The 17,406-nt window shown below is 38.3% G+C and overlaps 1 protein-coding gene across 20 annotated transcripts in view; it reads right to left on the bottom strand.

The window, feature by feature from the left end:
* Positions 1 to 17,406, bottom strand: part of PARD3 (par-3 family cell polarity regulator) — a 666,688-nt gene that overhangs the window by 241,834 nt on the left and 407,448 nt on the right. For all 20 annotated transcript variants that reach the window (XM_046011672.1, XM_046011682.1, XM_046011678.1 and 17 more), the window contains 2 exons: positions 8,824 to 9,012; positions 7,308 to 7,478 (listed from right to left, as the gene is read on the bottom strand). In XM_046011672.1, coding sequence (XP_045867628.1) covers positions 7,308 to 7,478; positions 8,824 to 9,012 — 360 coding nt within the window. The remainder of the gene's footprint in view (positions 1 to 7,307; positions 7,479 to 8,823; positions 9,013 to 17,406) is intronic.

Below are 17,406 nucleotides of genomic sequence, written 5' to 3'. Positions count from 1 at the left end.
ACAGATTACATTTAATTGAACTAGATAACTGCAATTTTCTAGATGATAAAATCCTTATAAAGCTATTCATGAGAAATCCCTAAATAATCTAAAAGGCTATTTTAGAATTTTAGAAAATCGAATAAAAATTCCATTTAAAAAAAAAAGCAGATGCAGGCTTTTAGAGAAAAAAAACAGTAAGGTGCCTGTTCAGAAAGAACCTCACACTCGAACGTTTTCATGGGAAAGAGTCTACACCTCCCCTACCTCCCTAACCATGTCTAATTTACATCTCAAAAGGCAGATTTAAATGAAGACATCAGTAGCCTACTACATAAATATTTAACAGAAGATACAATGCCTTTTAATTTCTTAAAAACCTGATTGGGGGGGCGCCTGGGTGGCTCAGTGGGTTAAAGCCTCTGCCTTCGGCTCAGGTCATGATCCCAGGGTCCTAGAATCGAGCCCCACATCAGGCTCTCTGCTCCGCAGGGAGCCTGCTTCCTCCTCTCTCTCTCTGCCTCTCTGCCTAGTTGCGATTTCTCTCTGTCAAATAAATAAAATATTAAAAAAAAAAAACAAAACCTGATTGGGGTGCACAGTTTTGTTTTAAATCTTTTGATGAATTTTTATTGTTGTTGTTGCAAGAAAGGGAGTTTAAGAACAAGAAACATGCCACGGGGCACTATGGTGGTACAGGCAAGAGGCAGAGTGAGGGGGTCCTGGAAAGAGGCCCCGGGTGGTCTGCAACCTAGGCTCATCCCAGGCCCTATAAGTCTCCTTACATAAAAACCTGCTCCAAGTTAAACTTCGTTAGAAAAAGATACTAAAATAAAAGAACTACAATTTTTACTTTGTGGCTTGTTGTTTGAGGTGCAAAAAATGTTCTTCAATCTAACTTAATTTAGTCCCAGGGAGGAGTAATTGTGCTCAGGCCCCCCTCAGCTCCACCTCTGGACAAACAGGAAAGCCTTTCCACCTGTTAGAAAAAAATTAGCTCTCAGTTGTACTGGGTAGCAGACTTTTCTAAAGTAATACAGAAATGTGTATCACAGGTCCAAAAACATCGTATACTCCTTGACCTGGCCACTTCTTTCACTTTGTGGTGGTCAGTGCCCTCACAAAATAATAAGCTATGTGAATAATAAAAATTCATGTGAATCAGTTCTTTATCATAACACTGTCTACAAAGGTATAAATTGGGAATTACCCCAATACTGGAAAACAATGTAAATGTAGTCCCTACTTAGAAAAGATATTCAAACAATCGTATGTTGCTTTTATAATCAGAAAGTAACAAATGATAACAAAGAAACTAGATACTGTCCAATCAATATGCTTTCCATTACATACTTGATTACTTTTCTTAGGAAGAGTTAAAATCTTGGCTTCTTTTAAAAAAACTAATATATTTTCTGCAGCGTTTAGCAAATTCTCATGTTGTTGTAAGTAAGCATGAGTGGGTCAAACGATGTCTTTCATATAGAGAAATTGTATCCCACCATCTCAACCATTAACATCGAAAACCTGGCATAGATATGGCCCTGATCTCCACGGCAAATTACAGACTGGGTTCTGGTTAGTAACTGTCACCATCTTATTATTCGACATTTCAATATTTATGGACTTATTCTATTTTATCCCCAAAACCTGGCACAGGGCAGGTACTAGGTGACTAAATGGATGAATAAATTCATTTCAAACTGAATGACTCAGATTTTCCTCAAAATGGTTTGGAGATCTTACACACACTAGGCCACTGGAAGCAGCCCTCAAGCTGAGAGCACAGCACAGTACATAGCCTAGATTACAATGGTATCTTGTGGAAAGCACTAACATCCAAAGGATGGGTAAAAATGAAACAATGAATAAAAAGACAGGCTTGAGTTTTAGAGAAGACTGGTCATCGTGTTTGAGTCAGTTTCAGGTTCTGCTGTCAGGCAGGACAACACTTTATCTCCTTCCCATCCCTGCCCCCTCACAAACCCCCGTGGGCTACACCGAGGATCAGAGAGGTATTGGACCCTCCCCGAGTCACTTTACCTGTACGTGGCAGACCCAAAATGTAACGGACTGTCTGAAGCTAAAATCCATGCTTTTATTGTATGCTACTTCCTAACACAACCAGAATATAAACTGCCTGAACAACACAATCACAGCCAATTAGGCCCACTCACATGTATAAGAGGAATGGGCACCTTGCTTCTAAATGACTTTGCCACTACCCTGGCCTTGCAGCCATTAAGCAAATCATTTGACCTCTCTGCAATTATTTCTTAATACATAAAGTAAAGAGAATCATAAATGATACCTTAGACCCCTTCCTGTTCTCATATAGCTTTCTAATTCTAAGAGGATTAAACTTCAGAGACTCATTTTAAAGTAGTCCCTGATGACTAAATCCTTCAGTATGGGGTCTAAGACAAGGCTCACCTGGCCACATTCTCTACTGGTACTAAGACGAGGCTTTACATGAAATCACGTCTAACACAGATACAATGAGAAAACCACAAGCTACGTTAAAGTGCAGTAATTTCTACAAACATTAATTTCCTTGGAACATCTGCAATCAGCATAATTGTCATACACAGGTCATTTTCAGTCCTCAAGGAACAATGTCAAGTATTTACTCCCGTTTTCCTCTACTCTCCTTCAAAGTCCTCAACAAAAGTTTTCTTTGTGATGGTAACCAATATTTCTGCCTCTTGCTTTATGTATTCTATCCAATGGAAAAGACTTAAGAAGTTTTTCTCCAAAAAAGTTAATCCATCGGTCAGGAGCAGGAAACAAGGGGAAGCCATTTCTCTCTCTCTCTCTCCCCCCACCCCAAAGAAACAATTATTGTTAATGAGATGTTTTTAAATGTACTTAAGAACAATAAAGGTAAGGAAAGCAAAGGAAATCCAGAATCACTGCCAAAATATTAGTTTGGTTACCATGCCTGATGGTTTTGTTTCATTTTGTTTTTAGAACTTCAGTTTCTAATATAACTACGTTATCTTTTCTTCTAAAAACATCAGCCTCCCCAGGATCATTTCCCTAGTCATTCCATTCATGCTTAGGTGTCAGCTCTGGGTTGGACATCAAGTGATGGAGAGGTAGGAACACGGCAGATGGACAAGGTCCCAGCCATCTCAGAATTCAGTTTCCACGAAAGAAAACCAAAAAGAAAAACCAGGACAAGATGACTGCTGCTAGATGAAGGTAAGTACTCGGACTACGGAATACTCTGGTGAGAGAAACCAAAAGCTGAAAGCTGTCTTTGGGGGCGTCTGGGTGGCTCAGTGGGTTAAAGCCTCTGCCTTCCGCTCGGGTCATGGTCCCAGGGTCCTGGGATTGAGCCCCGCATCGGGCTCTCTGCTCTGCAGGGAGCCTGCTTCCTCCTTTCTCTCTGCCTGCCTCTCTGCCTAGTTGTGATTTCTCTCTGTCAAATAAATAAAATATTAAAAAAAAAAAAATGAAAGCTGTCTTTGTGAGGGCAAGGAGCAGACCGGGCTCATGGGGCAAACCCGGAGGCGACAGAGAAGTTGCAAGCAGTGCGGAGGAGCTCACGCTGGCTGTAACGGACAGGCTGGAGGGGCACAGACGGCAGCTTCTGCATGGCCCAGGGGCCCACGGGATGGAGACTGACACCCGTCCCAGAGAGGATGGAAACGTGCTGAAGGGATTTCAGCCGGGAGTGACATGAACAACATGTTCTGAGGAAAAACCTGCCCTCCTGCAGTGTGGACGACGGACTGCAGCAGCGAGGCCAGTGGGACAAGGGAGCCTGAGGTGGCGCCACAGCAGAGGGGCTGGCGAAAAGTGGCTCAAGGAGAGAGAGGTTCTGGAGGCAGAGGCTACTCAACTAGGGAAGGCATCTGAGATGTCAAGAGTGAACCCACATCTCCAGCTTCTAAACCGCAGAGTGGCAGTAGAGGTTTGTGGGGAGCAGGCAAGACCAGAGTGGATGAAGAACTCAGGGAGGATTACTGTTACGCTGAAAAAATAAATAAATTTAAATACTGGGGAAAAAAAAAAAAAGAACTCAGGGAGGAGCTGGTTTTGAAGGAAAAGCATAAATAAAGTCTTAGGCACCTTGTGACAAACCAGGGAGTATCTGGAACCAGAACAGAATTCTAGGCTGGAAACGGGGTTGTGGGACTGGTCCTAACATTGGGGGTACCTGGAGACCTCCCAAGGAGCATGCGCAGGGTAGAGGCTCCAGTCCAGGAGGGCTCTGAGGCACACTCACAGTAACAGAGCAGGCAGAAATAAAGGAACCTCAAAGGAGAGAGAAGAGCCAGAGTGAAGTAGGAGAAAAATGAGGGGAGCAGGTAAGAAGAAATTCAAGATGGCTGGCTTCCAAGATTCCTGAAAAGCCAGGCAAAAGACACTGAGAAAATTTTCCAGAGAATGTCTCAAATGTGCCATAGACTGAAATGCTGGGTAAGGTGACGATACCTACTATGGAGAGTTGACAAATTATTTTTGGAAAAAAAAAATTAAGATAATATACAGCACTTCCTACATAAAAGAAAAGGGCATGGAGAGAGGTGACAAAGTACAAACCATTTTCCTTCTGCAAATTCTCATCTCCTCTGGCTTGAAATTACATATGCAAACCCCTGATTTAAAGATGAGTTAGTAAAATATAGTTTTATGATATTGTCAAAGGCCGGACTCTGGATGACTAATAGACCCAGAAGGAGGGAACCCAAGCACATTATTTTGGCTTGAGGTTCATTCATGACAAGACACCGTATGCTTGTATCAATATTTACTGTAACATAATTTACACATACTCTCTCGTAATTCAGGGAGCTGCTTTTCCAAAGGTAATATATAAGTACAACAGCAGCAAAATCATGTCTTATGCCTTATGGGAAGCTGAACTGAGCTCTTCTGTCTTCATGTAATTCTTTAGTTAAACCCTGTCAGTACAAAAGGCTTCTCGGTAATATTATAAAGAAAGCACAGCACTCGTGATACGATTTTTTTTTATATAATTGTTTTATAAGCTTATATTCTCCTAAGAAACAGTAATAACCAGCAATGTATGAAAATGATACCATAAGGAATATTGAATATTAAAGTCTATTACTGTCTATTGCAGCTGTTCCCTTACTTAAATCATTTCATTCACATAAATTCATATGAAGAAGAAAATGAGACACAGAGATATTTCAGTGGGATTCCAATTTCATGTGTTTTACAGGACAACAGGGAATAAAATCAGTGCTTTTATCAAAACATTTTCAGGCTGGTACAGGTTTGCTTTGCTACTTTTTAGGGAGTAATAGGGACTCATTCAAATCACAGGAAAGCAAGTCTAGATTCAGGATGCTGGTCTTTAGTATACATTTCTTAATGTTTTAAGTGCCCTCAGAACATCCCATGCTTTTCTGTGAAAGAAAACTTTGAGAAGGTGTTTACTAATTTTGTTTTTAAAGAGACTGAAAATATGACATATTCTCCAGTAGAATATAAGTTCTGCAAGAGAAGGAACCCCATCTGTTTTTATTCACTGCCATATCCCAAGAATCCAACACATTTCTTGAATATAGTAAATGCTCAATAAACATGTGCCAAACAAATACCATCCTGCCAATGTGATATTAAAGACCTACTAAAGAACAATGCACTTGTGAACTTTGGAGAATTTTTCAACTAGCACTTTACAGGACTTATATTAGAAAGGTCAGTTAATAATTTTTGGCAATGAATAAAAATTCTACTATTCAATTTTAGTATATGTGCTGCCGAAGCGAGCACAAAAATTCTACTATTCAAGAAAACCATTCCAGTAGCCTGAGGGAATCAGCATTTATATTTATCTTATGAAAATGAATTCTTTTATGTCCCACTGTTCTCCATTCTGAGATTTTTAGTTAAGGTTACACTGTTCTCATATTGCTATGGAAATTAATGCATTAGTTATTGTTAACAAGTTCTCCATTTGAAAAACAAAAACAATAAAGAGTAAGTCAATAATCAATAACCTTTCTCAAATTGGTCATGTGTAGATTGACCACCCAACTTTCATTGCAAAATATGAATGCCCTACAGGATGGCATGAGTGATGAACACAATCTGAACAGCTCGCTTTATATATATAACATAGATTTTTAAATTAAGAAGAACACTTAAATGATTTAGATATAATTGTCAGTTTGTATGATTTCCTAGTCATTTCCTTGTAGTTGATTTGCAAATGTGGGGAGTTGAGCATTGATTAAAAACAAAAACAAACTCTACATTTTTAACAAGCTTTGCTCTCTAAATTCTTAGCTCCCACCTTCATATAGACGGCACATAATTTACAATAGATCTATGAACCTGTTTTTTTTTTTCAAGTTCTAACATTATCAAATCAATATAGCATTCCTTTTAAATTTTCAAATACCCCACTGTGCCAAAAGTATGTTTCCACTTACTGTTTTTTAAAACTTGGGAAAAGAGATGATCACAACCTTCAGGAGAGGCTACTCTTCCAACTCTCTGCTAATGATCCACTGCTGCAAGTATTTAGAACCCGCCACGGCCTCTTGCAATAGTTATCACTCACAAAGCACGCCATCAAGAGGAAAATACCCCACTCCACAGTAAAGGAGAAAGGGGACACCGGGCACAGAAGGGGAGACTTGAACTTTTGACAATGTCACAAGAGAAACAGACTCTTCCCTGTCAGGGAAGAGTCATCCCTTCCCTGGGATGCCCTTGAAAGAGGCATCCCATTTTAGAGAAACAAATGAACAAGCTACTGTTTCACCGTTTCTCTCTCCCAGGTACAACACTACTGAACAGAAGAGAAACTGTTGGTTCCCAGCAGGAAAGTGTGTTCCTGTTTGCAAGAAGAGAAACCAGCTAAAGGTGCTTCTAAGATTTCCAGTGTTATCTGCTGAGTTGGCCATAAAAATACTCATGCGCACTTAGGAATACTTTGATCATAGAACTAAGAGAACAAATCACAGTCCACAGTCAGACAATAAAAAGAGCAAAGATGGGGCGCCTGGGTGGCTCAGTGGATTAAGCCGCTGCCTTCGGCTCAGGTCATGATCTCAGGGTCCTGGGATCGAGCCCTGCATTGGGCTCTCTGCTCCGCAGGGAGCCTGCTTCCTCCTCTCTCTCTGCCTGCCTCTCTGCCTACTTGTGATCTCTCTCTCTGTCAAAAAAATAAATAAATTCTTAAAAAAAAAAAAAAAGCTTTAAATCAAAAGAGCAAAGATAATTTTATAATATTTGGAAGGAAAGTGCCAGGACCTGCCATTCTTTGTCCACTAGGACAAAAACTTAGTCTTATTACAATTTCAAATGCTACTGTCTTCTTTTTATTTCCTACACTTTACCTCATTGCACTTGCTTATTCGCCTCGCCACAATGAGCTGGATCATTCCTCGCTTGTTCCCTTCGGTGGACATAGACCTTCTGAGGGTTTCCATGGCATCTTGGTTTGTCTTGCCCAACAGGGATTCCCCATTCACTGCTATCAGTTGATCATTCACCCGAAGCCTTCCATCCTGGGAAGAAAACAGGTAAAAATAAGTGGTATTAAATAGTCTGTTATGAAAGAAGCTTCTTTCTCTTTAGTTTAAAAAAAAATAAAATAAAATAAAAACAAGGGGAAAGAAAGAAGGCTTTAATCCTAACGGATTATGCCCAATTGAACAGGAGCACAATAATGTCTAAACAGCCACAGCAGCCTGTGTCTATTTCAATCATTTATACATTTGTAAATCAAGTCATTATCATAATCTGTTTACCAAAATAGCATACTAATTTAAAGGACACAAAGTGATTACTTTCTTGCTTCCAGAGACACCCATAGAAGTTATTTACAACCCAAGACAAGAACAAGCTCAAGGCTGTGACACAATTGCAGAGAAGTGCCCCCTTGACAAACAGGCAGGAAACTTGCTCTCCACTGGCCAACAGGCTAAGTGACCTATGGGCAGGGGAGAGCGGAAAGACAAGCCTTCCCATAGGGCAGCTCCGTGCCCAGAACCTGAGCTAAATCTCTGCATGGATTATCTTCTTTCAACTGCAAGGACTAAGGCTTGTAAAAATACGAGACCAAAAAAAAGGGGACTTGAAGCTATGGATTCCATCCTGAAATGAGAGATCACGGAGATTTCCATTCGTTTAATCACGGATGGGGTATTATGAGGAAAAACAAAAGGTGTTACAGGGTAAGCGTGACAGGTATCAGAATGCGCCGCTCCAGAGCACGCCACCCTGGCACAAGGACTCTTTTGAGCTGAAGGCAACCGAGATCCGGCGGATGCGGGAGGAGCTCTCTGCTGCCCGCCGGCTGGCTGAAGAGAGAGTTCTTCTTACAAAGATGGCCCCTCGCCTGTCCCTAACTGGGACCAGAACGACCCTCATCACCAGAGACAGGAATGGCGCTGAGATTACTCAGTGACGAAACAGACAGTACACAAGAAACCTTATCTACCACCAGTTTCTACCATCTATTTACCATCCCACACCTGACCTCTCCGAGAAGCCCAAACCTCCTTTTTGCTTTTTTCTCCAATTACTGCTCCACAACTTATTGCCCTTTGCTAAAACGGTATCTAAACTTCTGAGTTTTCTTTAGCTTTTCTCTCTTTTCTGTAGAGCCCTTGTACATGGAAAATTTTAAATATTAATGTCAATAAAATTTGTAAACATGTTCTGTTCATCTGGTCTTTTGCCAGTTTAATTCACAGGTGTGTAACTCTATACATACGCGCGCGCGCGCGCGCACACACACACACACACACACACACACACACAGTGTATATGTTTCCAAGACAGGAATAGGGTAGTAATGAAATATTCTTGTTAATGGGCTTAAGCTGAGTAAAGTTAATATTTGCTTACTTTAGACGCTGCTCCTCCATTAATAATGGACTTGACGAAGATTCCCAAATCCGCATGGTTTTCTTTTGACCGGTTACCTTTGACACTGACACCAAGACCGGCTGATCCTGAATCGTTAAGTGGAACTTCAAATGTCAGAAATTCCCTGGTGCCGTCAGGTGTCAGAACAATATCCTCATCTTCTGCTTTCTAATAGGAAACAAAATTGCACGGCACGTTATATTCCGATGTTCCTTTCTCACAGCTATTTTTAAAGACTGCTAATGAGCAGTGTTTAATCTTAACAGGCACAGTATTTTCACCAAAGTTCCGTGACAAGATCCACGATAATAATGCATCTGCACCCCCTCCAGATGACTCCTGGAACCAGCTGTTAATATTTTTATGCAGCACTTGTTTCAATATTGAAACAAACTCAAACCAGATTCTGAGAAATGTAGGGGAAAATACAGCTGAAGACTGAAGACACGTGGACTCCTAGAGTTTGGTATTTTTATTATTATTATTATTTTTTTGGTCTGTTTATATATCCTAAACCCCAGGAGAAAAAGAGTCACAGCAGGAATCAAAATAAATAAATATAATGCCTTTGTCCTTTTAGTCATTAGGAATTTTTGATGTCATTAAGAGTTTAATGCTCAGTAATGGTATGTCATTTTCTTCACAATTAATAATAAGTTCTGATGATACAAAGCCAGTAGAAACAGGTTTTCATTTTCAGAAAGTCACTAGAGTTTTAACCTTCAACATCGTGAGGCAGAAAGAACAGGAGAGGACACCTTTCCTCAAATCTGTTGCATGCCTCAGACAGCTGGGGGATATTCTCCAAGCTTCATTAATTAGTGGTGAGTACAAGGTTTGATTTCATAACTGTAGTCATCAACGCATGAGAAGACTGCTTCCACATATAAGACACCTAACTCCTGCCCAGCCCCCTTCACAGGTGAGGAAGAATGGGAAGCTGAAAGGAGAGCCTGATGAAGCCCAGTCAGGGGACATGTTCTGCCACTACAACACTGGGCACTGGGGAGACGCAGCCTGCCTCCAGACTTCTCTTCAGCAGTCCCACCTACGACCAGGACTCTACCCTGGTCACCTCTAAACAGGGAAGGACAGATTTCTTTTTCGAAGTTAGTACTTCCAGCCACATAACAGCCAGGTGACACAAACTTCAAATCACAGGCAGTCCCTCATCTAGTCCTACCACACGTTCCTGCTCTGCTTTCTCCAGTTTTGGAGTATTTCTCCAGCACCTACCTAGTCATTCAAGCCGGCCTTATCAAATTATAACTGAAAAATGGCTAAACATCTAATAGCATATAATTAGGCGAGACTATAATGCATCCTGTAAAGTGTGCTTTTAAAGAATGTTCAATCACACATATGAAAGGAGGCCATCGCGCAGCAATGTGGGTAGACTTCAATTTTCCTCTCTGTGTCCCAACAAATGCTTAAATTTTTCTAGTAACTACCAAAATTAACATATTAATGACTTTTTGTTGTTGTTTTTTACAAATTTGGGGATTTAACAGCGCGGCGAGATGAAATAATTTTTAGAAGTATAACATTTATCAATAAAAGATTATTTTGTATTGCAAAAGATATATTTTTTTAATATTTTATTTATTTGACAGAGAGAAATCACAACTAGGCAGAGAGGCAGGCAAAGAATGAGGAGGAAGCAGGCTCCCCACAGAGCAGAGAGCCCAATGCAGGGCTCGATCCCAGGACCCTGGGATCATGACCTGAGCGGAAGGCAGAGGCTTTAACCCATTGAGCCACCCAGGTGCCCTGATACGTTTTTTTTTAAATCTCCAAATCCCTAATAATATGATTCATGAAGTGATGTTTACTAATATCCACTGTTAACGTTTTACGGTAGGATATTCTTTGTGCCATCTTTGCAAAAGACAACCTCATAGGTATCAGGACAAGGTATGTTTCAAAATATAAAATAAAATCATTAATATGTTAAAAACAAGAAAACTATATAATAAATACAAAATAAGAACAACTTGAAAAGATACACGGCAATTTCTATGTTACTATACAAAGCAAATATACTTCAGTGTCAAAGTCAAAATCAAGTCTAAGCCTGCCTATTATAAAGATGAAATTATATTGAAAATATTGAAATTATATGAAAATATTCCCAGAGAATAATTACAACTCAAATAAAAGCAATGTATGAGAGAGAAATAATATCAAATACTCAAATCAAAATATTGGTATAGCTCATATTTACTATGCTAATACTAATATATATATTATATTCTATAAACTTTTATTCATATGGTTCAAAACAACTAAAAAATACTAAGTAATGGCTGTGTGAATTAATACAGCTATCTCAATATAAAATGTTATAAAAAACATAATGTATGAGTAAATTTTGATGTCTGAAATATAAAACAGTATCAAAACACACCACAGTGTCCTTCAGAATTATTTCAAATTCAGAAGTCATTAAAGGTAAAACATACTTTGTTAATCAGAATCAGTATTTATAATCCTGGAAAAGTTGCTTTTAAAAAGGTATAAAAAGCAAAGATAGTTCTTAGCTGGGCACATTTAGGTCTGATCATTGAGCACATTTGTTTGCCACAAGCCTGGAAGGTTCTTAATTGTCACTTACTGATTTAGATCTTCAGTTTGGCTTTTTAATGTTTACTGATTTTCACATTTCCATAATGTTTTACTAAGGCTTAAAATTCTCATTTATTTTTCTACTTGAAAAATCAAGATAAGGAGCTGACTGAATATATGAAGAAAAATTTTAATCAAGTTGGAATCATTTCCTGACATGCCCTACTCTGAACCTGTCTTAAAGGGGACTATTTTCTCCACAGGAAAGTTTCATTTATTATGAAAACTGCAGGATGGGAATGATATTCTTTTTCAGCTTTCTTATCAAGTCTTAAATCATTATTATCATTAAAAACATTTAAGTGAGAGACTGTACTTTCCTTTGCTATTTCATTATTAATCCATTTGGCTCTTGACATAAGACTGAAATTAATGCCAGCTTTTAGAACTTAATTTTCTGGCAGCAAAATCTTTTTAAAAAATTTGCTCTTCAAAAACCATTTTAAATGCCACATTATAGAGAACTTTTTACAGCATCTTCTAGTATGGAGATCTCTTCACTCTGATACAAAGGAGAAGCTAATTTTCTATCACCTTGAGGGTTTCCATCTAGATTGTGTAATTTACAACTATCTGAGTCAAAAATTTGGGACTGCTGTCTGAGGAAAAAGGACAGGCGTCCTGATGGTGTTGCACACTTGTGGTTATTGTTCTGTCTGCAGATAGAAGTGTGCATCTTTCCTACTGTTCTGAGGATAGTGGGAAAGCAGATAGCTTTTATACTGCCCATTCTGCAGGTTTCCTGCTTCTAGTATGCCTAACAAAAATGCCAGGAGAGTAGTAGGCACTGTATAAAATGGCAGGTTGCATCAATGCAAAAAATCACTTGGCGTATCCCTACATGGAAAGACATGGCATGGTTATGTATCCAGGTCATAGGAGGCCCTAAAAATCACAGATGTGAGTCCAATAGCTGATTTCAGGATCTGTAAAGAAATAAATGACTCAACCAACATTCTGCCATTTGTGAAATAAGAGAAAATAAACGTAAATATATAAAATTTGCCTTCAATGCCTGCTATTATATTGGTCTTTTGTCCCAGTTCCTGACACAGGGGAAAAAAAAAAAAAACAAAAAAAAAACCAAACCTGTATTTCCTAGTAAGAGTGTCTGACACAGATATCCTAAATCCCTTGGGGTTTTCTGGATGTTAGGGGCATCTTTTGTTCTAATGAGGTGACACTTGGTGGATTCCTTGGTGGCTCCTGGATGGGATCTGGCCACCAGAAAGAGCAAGCCATGATTAGAAGTTAAGAACTTCAGCTCAAGCCCATTCTCCAAGGACGGGAGAGGGGCTGAAAACAGACTTAATAATTGATCACGCCTATATGTTGAGGCCTCTATAACAACTGTGAAAATATGAGGTTCAGAGAGTTTCCAGGTTGATAAAGCACACCCCCACTCCAAAGGGACAGTAGCTCCTGAGCGTGGGAACTTGCAGATTTTTGCCCTTAATATCTCTTCATCTGGTTTTTCTGTTTATGCCCTTTAAAATATCCCTTGTGGGGGCATCTGGGTGGCTCAGTTAGTTAACTGTCTGCCTTCAGCTCAGGTCATATCCCAGGGTCCTGGGATGAACTCCTGCTTCAGACTTCCTGCTCAGTGGGAAGTGTGTTTCTCCCTCTCCCTCTGCTCATGTACTCTCTTTCTCTCTCTCTCTCTTACTTGCTCATTCTCTCTCAAATAAATATATTTTTTAAAGATTTATTTATTCATTTGACAGACAGAGATCACAAACAGACAGAGAGGCAGGCGAAGAGAGAGGAGGAAGCAGGCTCCCCGCGGAGCAGAGGGCCCAAAGTGGGGCTCGATCCCAGGACTCTGGGATCATGACCCGAGCCGAAGGCAGAAGCTTTAACCCACTGAGCTACCCAGGCGCCCCTCAAATAAATATTTAAAAAAATAAAATACCTTTATAAGAAATTGGCAAGATCCTGGGTTCTGTGAGTTGCTTCAACAGATTATCAAACCGAAGGAGATAGTCAAAGGAACCTTTGATTCGTGGCCAAGTTAGATAGAAGTTGTGAGTAGCCTGGGAACCCACTACTTCCTTATGGCCTCTGAGTGGGGGGCCAGTCTTGTGGGACCAAGCCCATAACCTGAGGGGTCTACACTAACTCCAGACAGTATAAAAAAAGTACATGGTCTAGAAAATTCACACATTTGGTGTCAGAACTGTTTTGAGTACGAGAAGAGAAATAATGGCAAAGTTTTTGCTGCTCCCTGCTCCACTCTAATTTACTGACTCTCTCTCTTGCTCCCTTTTCCATTGAGTTAATTTCATTACTGCACAAACGTGATAAATTAATAACAAAAAGATGAACACTCCCACAACAAATATGAAAGAGAGATGAATGAGCAATTCATTAAAGAAAGATGAATGAACCCAAAAAATAGGTAAAATAAGCTACTTGCAACGAAAGCATGCAATCAACAAAAGTTATCAAACTACTGAAGAAAACTGCTTTAAGTAATGCTATCCAAGAATGCAGAAAGGATGGTGAACTGGGTACTTCCCTGCACTGCTGGTGAAGTACAGAAAGATACAACACTTATCAAGAGCCCTCACATTTTTAATCCAAAAAATAGTAGTACTTTAGTAATATGTCCTAAAACACCATGATCAAGAATGAATGTTAGGACGTTCACTGCTTTAATATGACAGCTAAAAAAATAAGAAAAAACTACATGAATGATATTAGGTAGATTAAGATATACAATGTCATACTATTCCGCTATTAAAATGTCTTAAAACAGTATCCCATTTGGTGGGACAGAAAAACATTTATGACTAAGAAACCGGGTTTTATCCTGTAAGCTCTCTTAACTTCCAATACATCACTCATCATAAGCCTTGATATCCTATTTTAATAAATTGTATAATGTCTGCCTTTTCATATCAGTAAAAGTTTCAGGAGGAAGGGACATATCAATCCGTCCTTCTGCTTCAGACATGACGTTTATTAGCTACATGGTATGTGCCTGGTACGCCATACACACACACACACACACACACACACACACACACACACACACGATATATGATATATAAAATTTATATATATATAATTTATAATTATGTTATACATAATTGTATTTATAATTTATATATATTTATATATATTAGCTGATAGGTAAAGAAGAAAATCATAAAAAATACACATCAAAATGGTGGCACTGAAGTCACATAATCACAGATGAGTTTTTCTTCTATGCTTGACTGATTTTTTTAACATCCATTATACACTACTGCTTTGTAACATAAAAATCCCATTGCATGCCACTTCTTTAATTCTTTTTCCTCTTCAAAAATCCAGTGTGGGAAAGAAGGGCTAGAAGCATGGTTACAAAACCATTATGCCATGGTGACAGGACATCATATTCTCAAGCTAACAAAAGGTTTACAGAAGTTGAAGGGAGATTACATTCGTTCAACACAAAGAGATTGAATAATATGTAGTTATCACAAACAGGAACAACCATTCATGTTTCTAGTTATGAGGAGGATTTTTTTTTTAAAGATTTTATTTATTTATTTGACAAAGAGAGATCACAAGTAGCAGAGAGGCAGGCAGAGAGAGAGAGAGAGGGAAGCAGGCTCCCTGCTGAGCAGAGAGCCCGATGTGGGACTCGATCCCAGGACCCTGAGATCATGACCTGAGCCGAAGGCAGAGGCTCACTGAGCCACCCAGGCGCCCTGAGGAGGATTTTTTAAATAGATAAGTTATCTTGGTTTTACTTTACTTTTTGCACAAAAGAATGATTCTCCGGTCAAAGTTTCTTTAAGTTATATATTTTAATTTATCCCATGTGTGAGATGAATGTTTATATACATTATCTATGCTGATACGTTAAGGTTAATTATTCTTATTAGCAAAGTCAAAATATCACATCTGGCTTTATTGTGCTCTATGCTAAATCAAGTGGTAGATGTAAAATAAATAAAATTTAAAGAATTTATTGGCTTGATAATATAAATACTGATAATGTTTTATACAGTTATTAATCTGTAATGTTGTTGGAAAAATCCTTATCAAACTAAAAAAAAATACCACACAAATCGAAATTGAGGCACATTCTCATAGTAACTTGCTCTTCAAAAATGAAAAATAAAGATAAACTGAAGAAATGTTCCAGATTACATTAGACTGAAGAAACATGACAACTAAATCCCTCACATGGTCCTGAATTGGAAACCAAACCAGGATTTGATTCTTATGTATCCAATCATTCATTTTCAAGTCAATGTTAATTTCATTATCTTTGGCAACTATACTGTGGTTGCATAAGGAAAGGTCCTTGTTCTTAAGATGGATACAGTGAAATATTTACAGGAAAAGGGAGTTACATCGGCAATTTATTCTCAATTCAGAAAAAAATACATATAGTGGGAAGAAAAGAAGGAAAAAGTAGAGGGGGAGTGGAGGATGAAAGATAATTAGGTACCAAATACAGTAAAATATTAACAATCAGGGAGTGTGGCGAAGGGCATACTGGAGTCTTCTGTACTGTTTTTGAAACTTTTTTAAAGGTCTGACATTTCAGAAAAAAAATGGTACATAGTAACTAATCCAAAATAGTTCTGCTATATCTAAAACAGTTTTCATTTTAAAACAGGTATTTCTATCAACATAAAAAATAATCTAAGAGTTCAGTAGCAAAAAAAAAATACAATGAATTTTTAAAAATATCAATTTTATTACTATCTACAAAAGGAGGACAATAAAAAATAACCAAGATATGTTTCTCAAGGAAAAGCACACCAAACACAAGAAAGCCTTATCTTACTACAGTAATAATAAACAATTTCAAATCAATTCCTTAAAGCTGACAAAGAGATTGACTATACAAAATCACTACTATTTTTATAATATCATGAAAATATTATTCTATCCTAACTTTGGAGAAAGATCATATTAACATTAAGTTTGAATCAGGGCACCTTGGCTAGCTCAGTCGGAAAAACATGTAACTCCTGGTCTCAGGGTTTTAAGTTCAAGCCTCATGATGGGTTTAGCGGTAATAAACAAACAAACAAACAAACTTTAAAAATTAAAATAAGTTTGAATCATCTGAATTCAAACTTAATTACAATAAATTTAAACTAAAAATAGCTTAAAATAAGTCTGAGCATATAAACACTAAAAATAGCTCAAGATTTTGTAAAATGTTTTATGACAAAGGCAAGATTTTCTGCTCAAAATCAAACTACTAAAGCCAACATATGATTATTGTCTCATAGTATAATTCTTCATCAAGAACTCAAAAAACACTTTAAAGTGTGTTCTCTACAGTATCAACATTAGTTTACATTAAAGAGCCTTTAGAAATGTTTCATTATGAATTTAACCCAAAGAATTTGTACAAAGACATTGATAAAAATGTAATGACTCAAAATTCACTCCCACATTAAGCTCCCTATTTCGTTGTCTGTTTTTTTCCCAGCTTTTTTGAGATATAATTACTACAAAGCATTGTATAAGTCTAAGATGTGCAATGGGTTGACTTGATACACTGACAGATTGAAAAACGATTACCACCATAGTGGTGGCAATACCTCCATCACATCCCGTAATTATATATTCTTTCTGTGGTAAGAACAGCTAAGGTCTACTCTCTTAGCAACTTTCAAGTATATACTAGTGTATTATTAATTATAATCACTGTTCTATACACTAGATCCACAGACCTTACTCATCTTATAAATGGAAGCTTATCCTCTTTAACCAACATCTCCTCTTTCCTCCCATCCCCCACACCCTGGTAAACACCATTCTAGGCTGTTTCTACGAGTTTGGCTTTTTTAGATTCCACATGTAAGTGATACCAGACAGTATCTGTCTTCCTCTGACTTCTTTCATGGAGCAGAATGCCCTCAAGTTTCACCCACTTTGTTGCAAATGGCAGGATGTTCTTCCCTCTTGTGAATGAATAAC

This window comes from Meles meles, chromosome 7, assembly GCF_922984935.1.
Source record: "Meles meles chromosome 7, mMelMel3.1 paternal haplotype, whole genome shotgun sequence".
In the NCBI taxonomy this organism is placed as follows: domain Eukaryota; kingdom Metazoa; phylum Chordata; class Mammalia; order Carnivora; family Mustelidae; genus Meles; species Meles meles.
The sequence above is the reverse complement of the archived record's forward strand: the minus strand, read 5'-3'. Positions and strand labels throughout refer to the sequence as shown.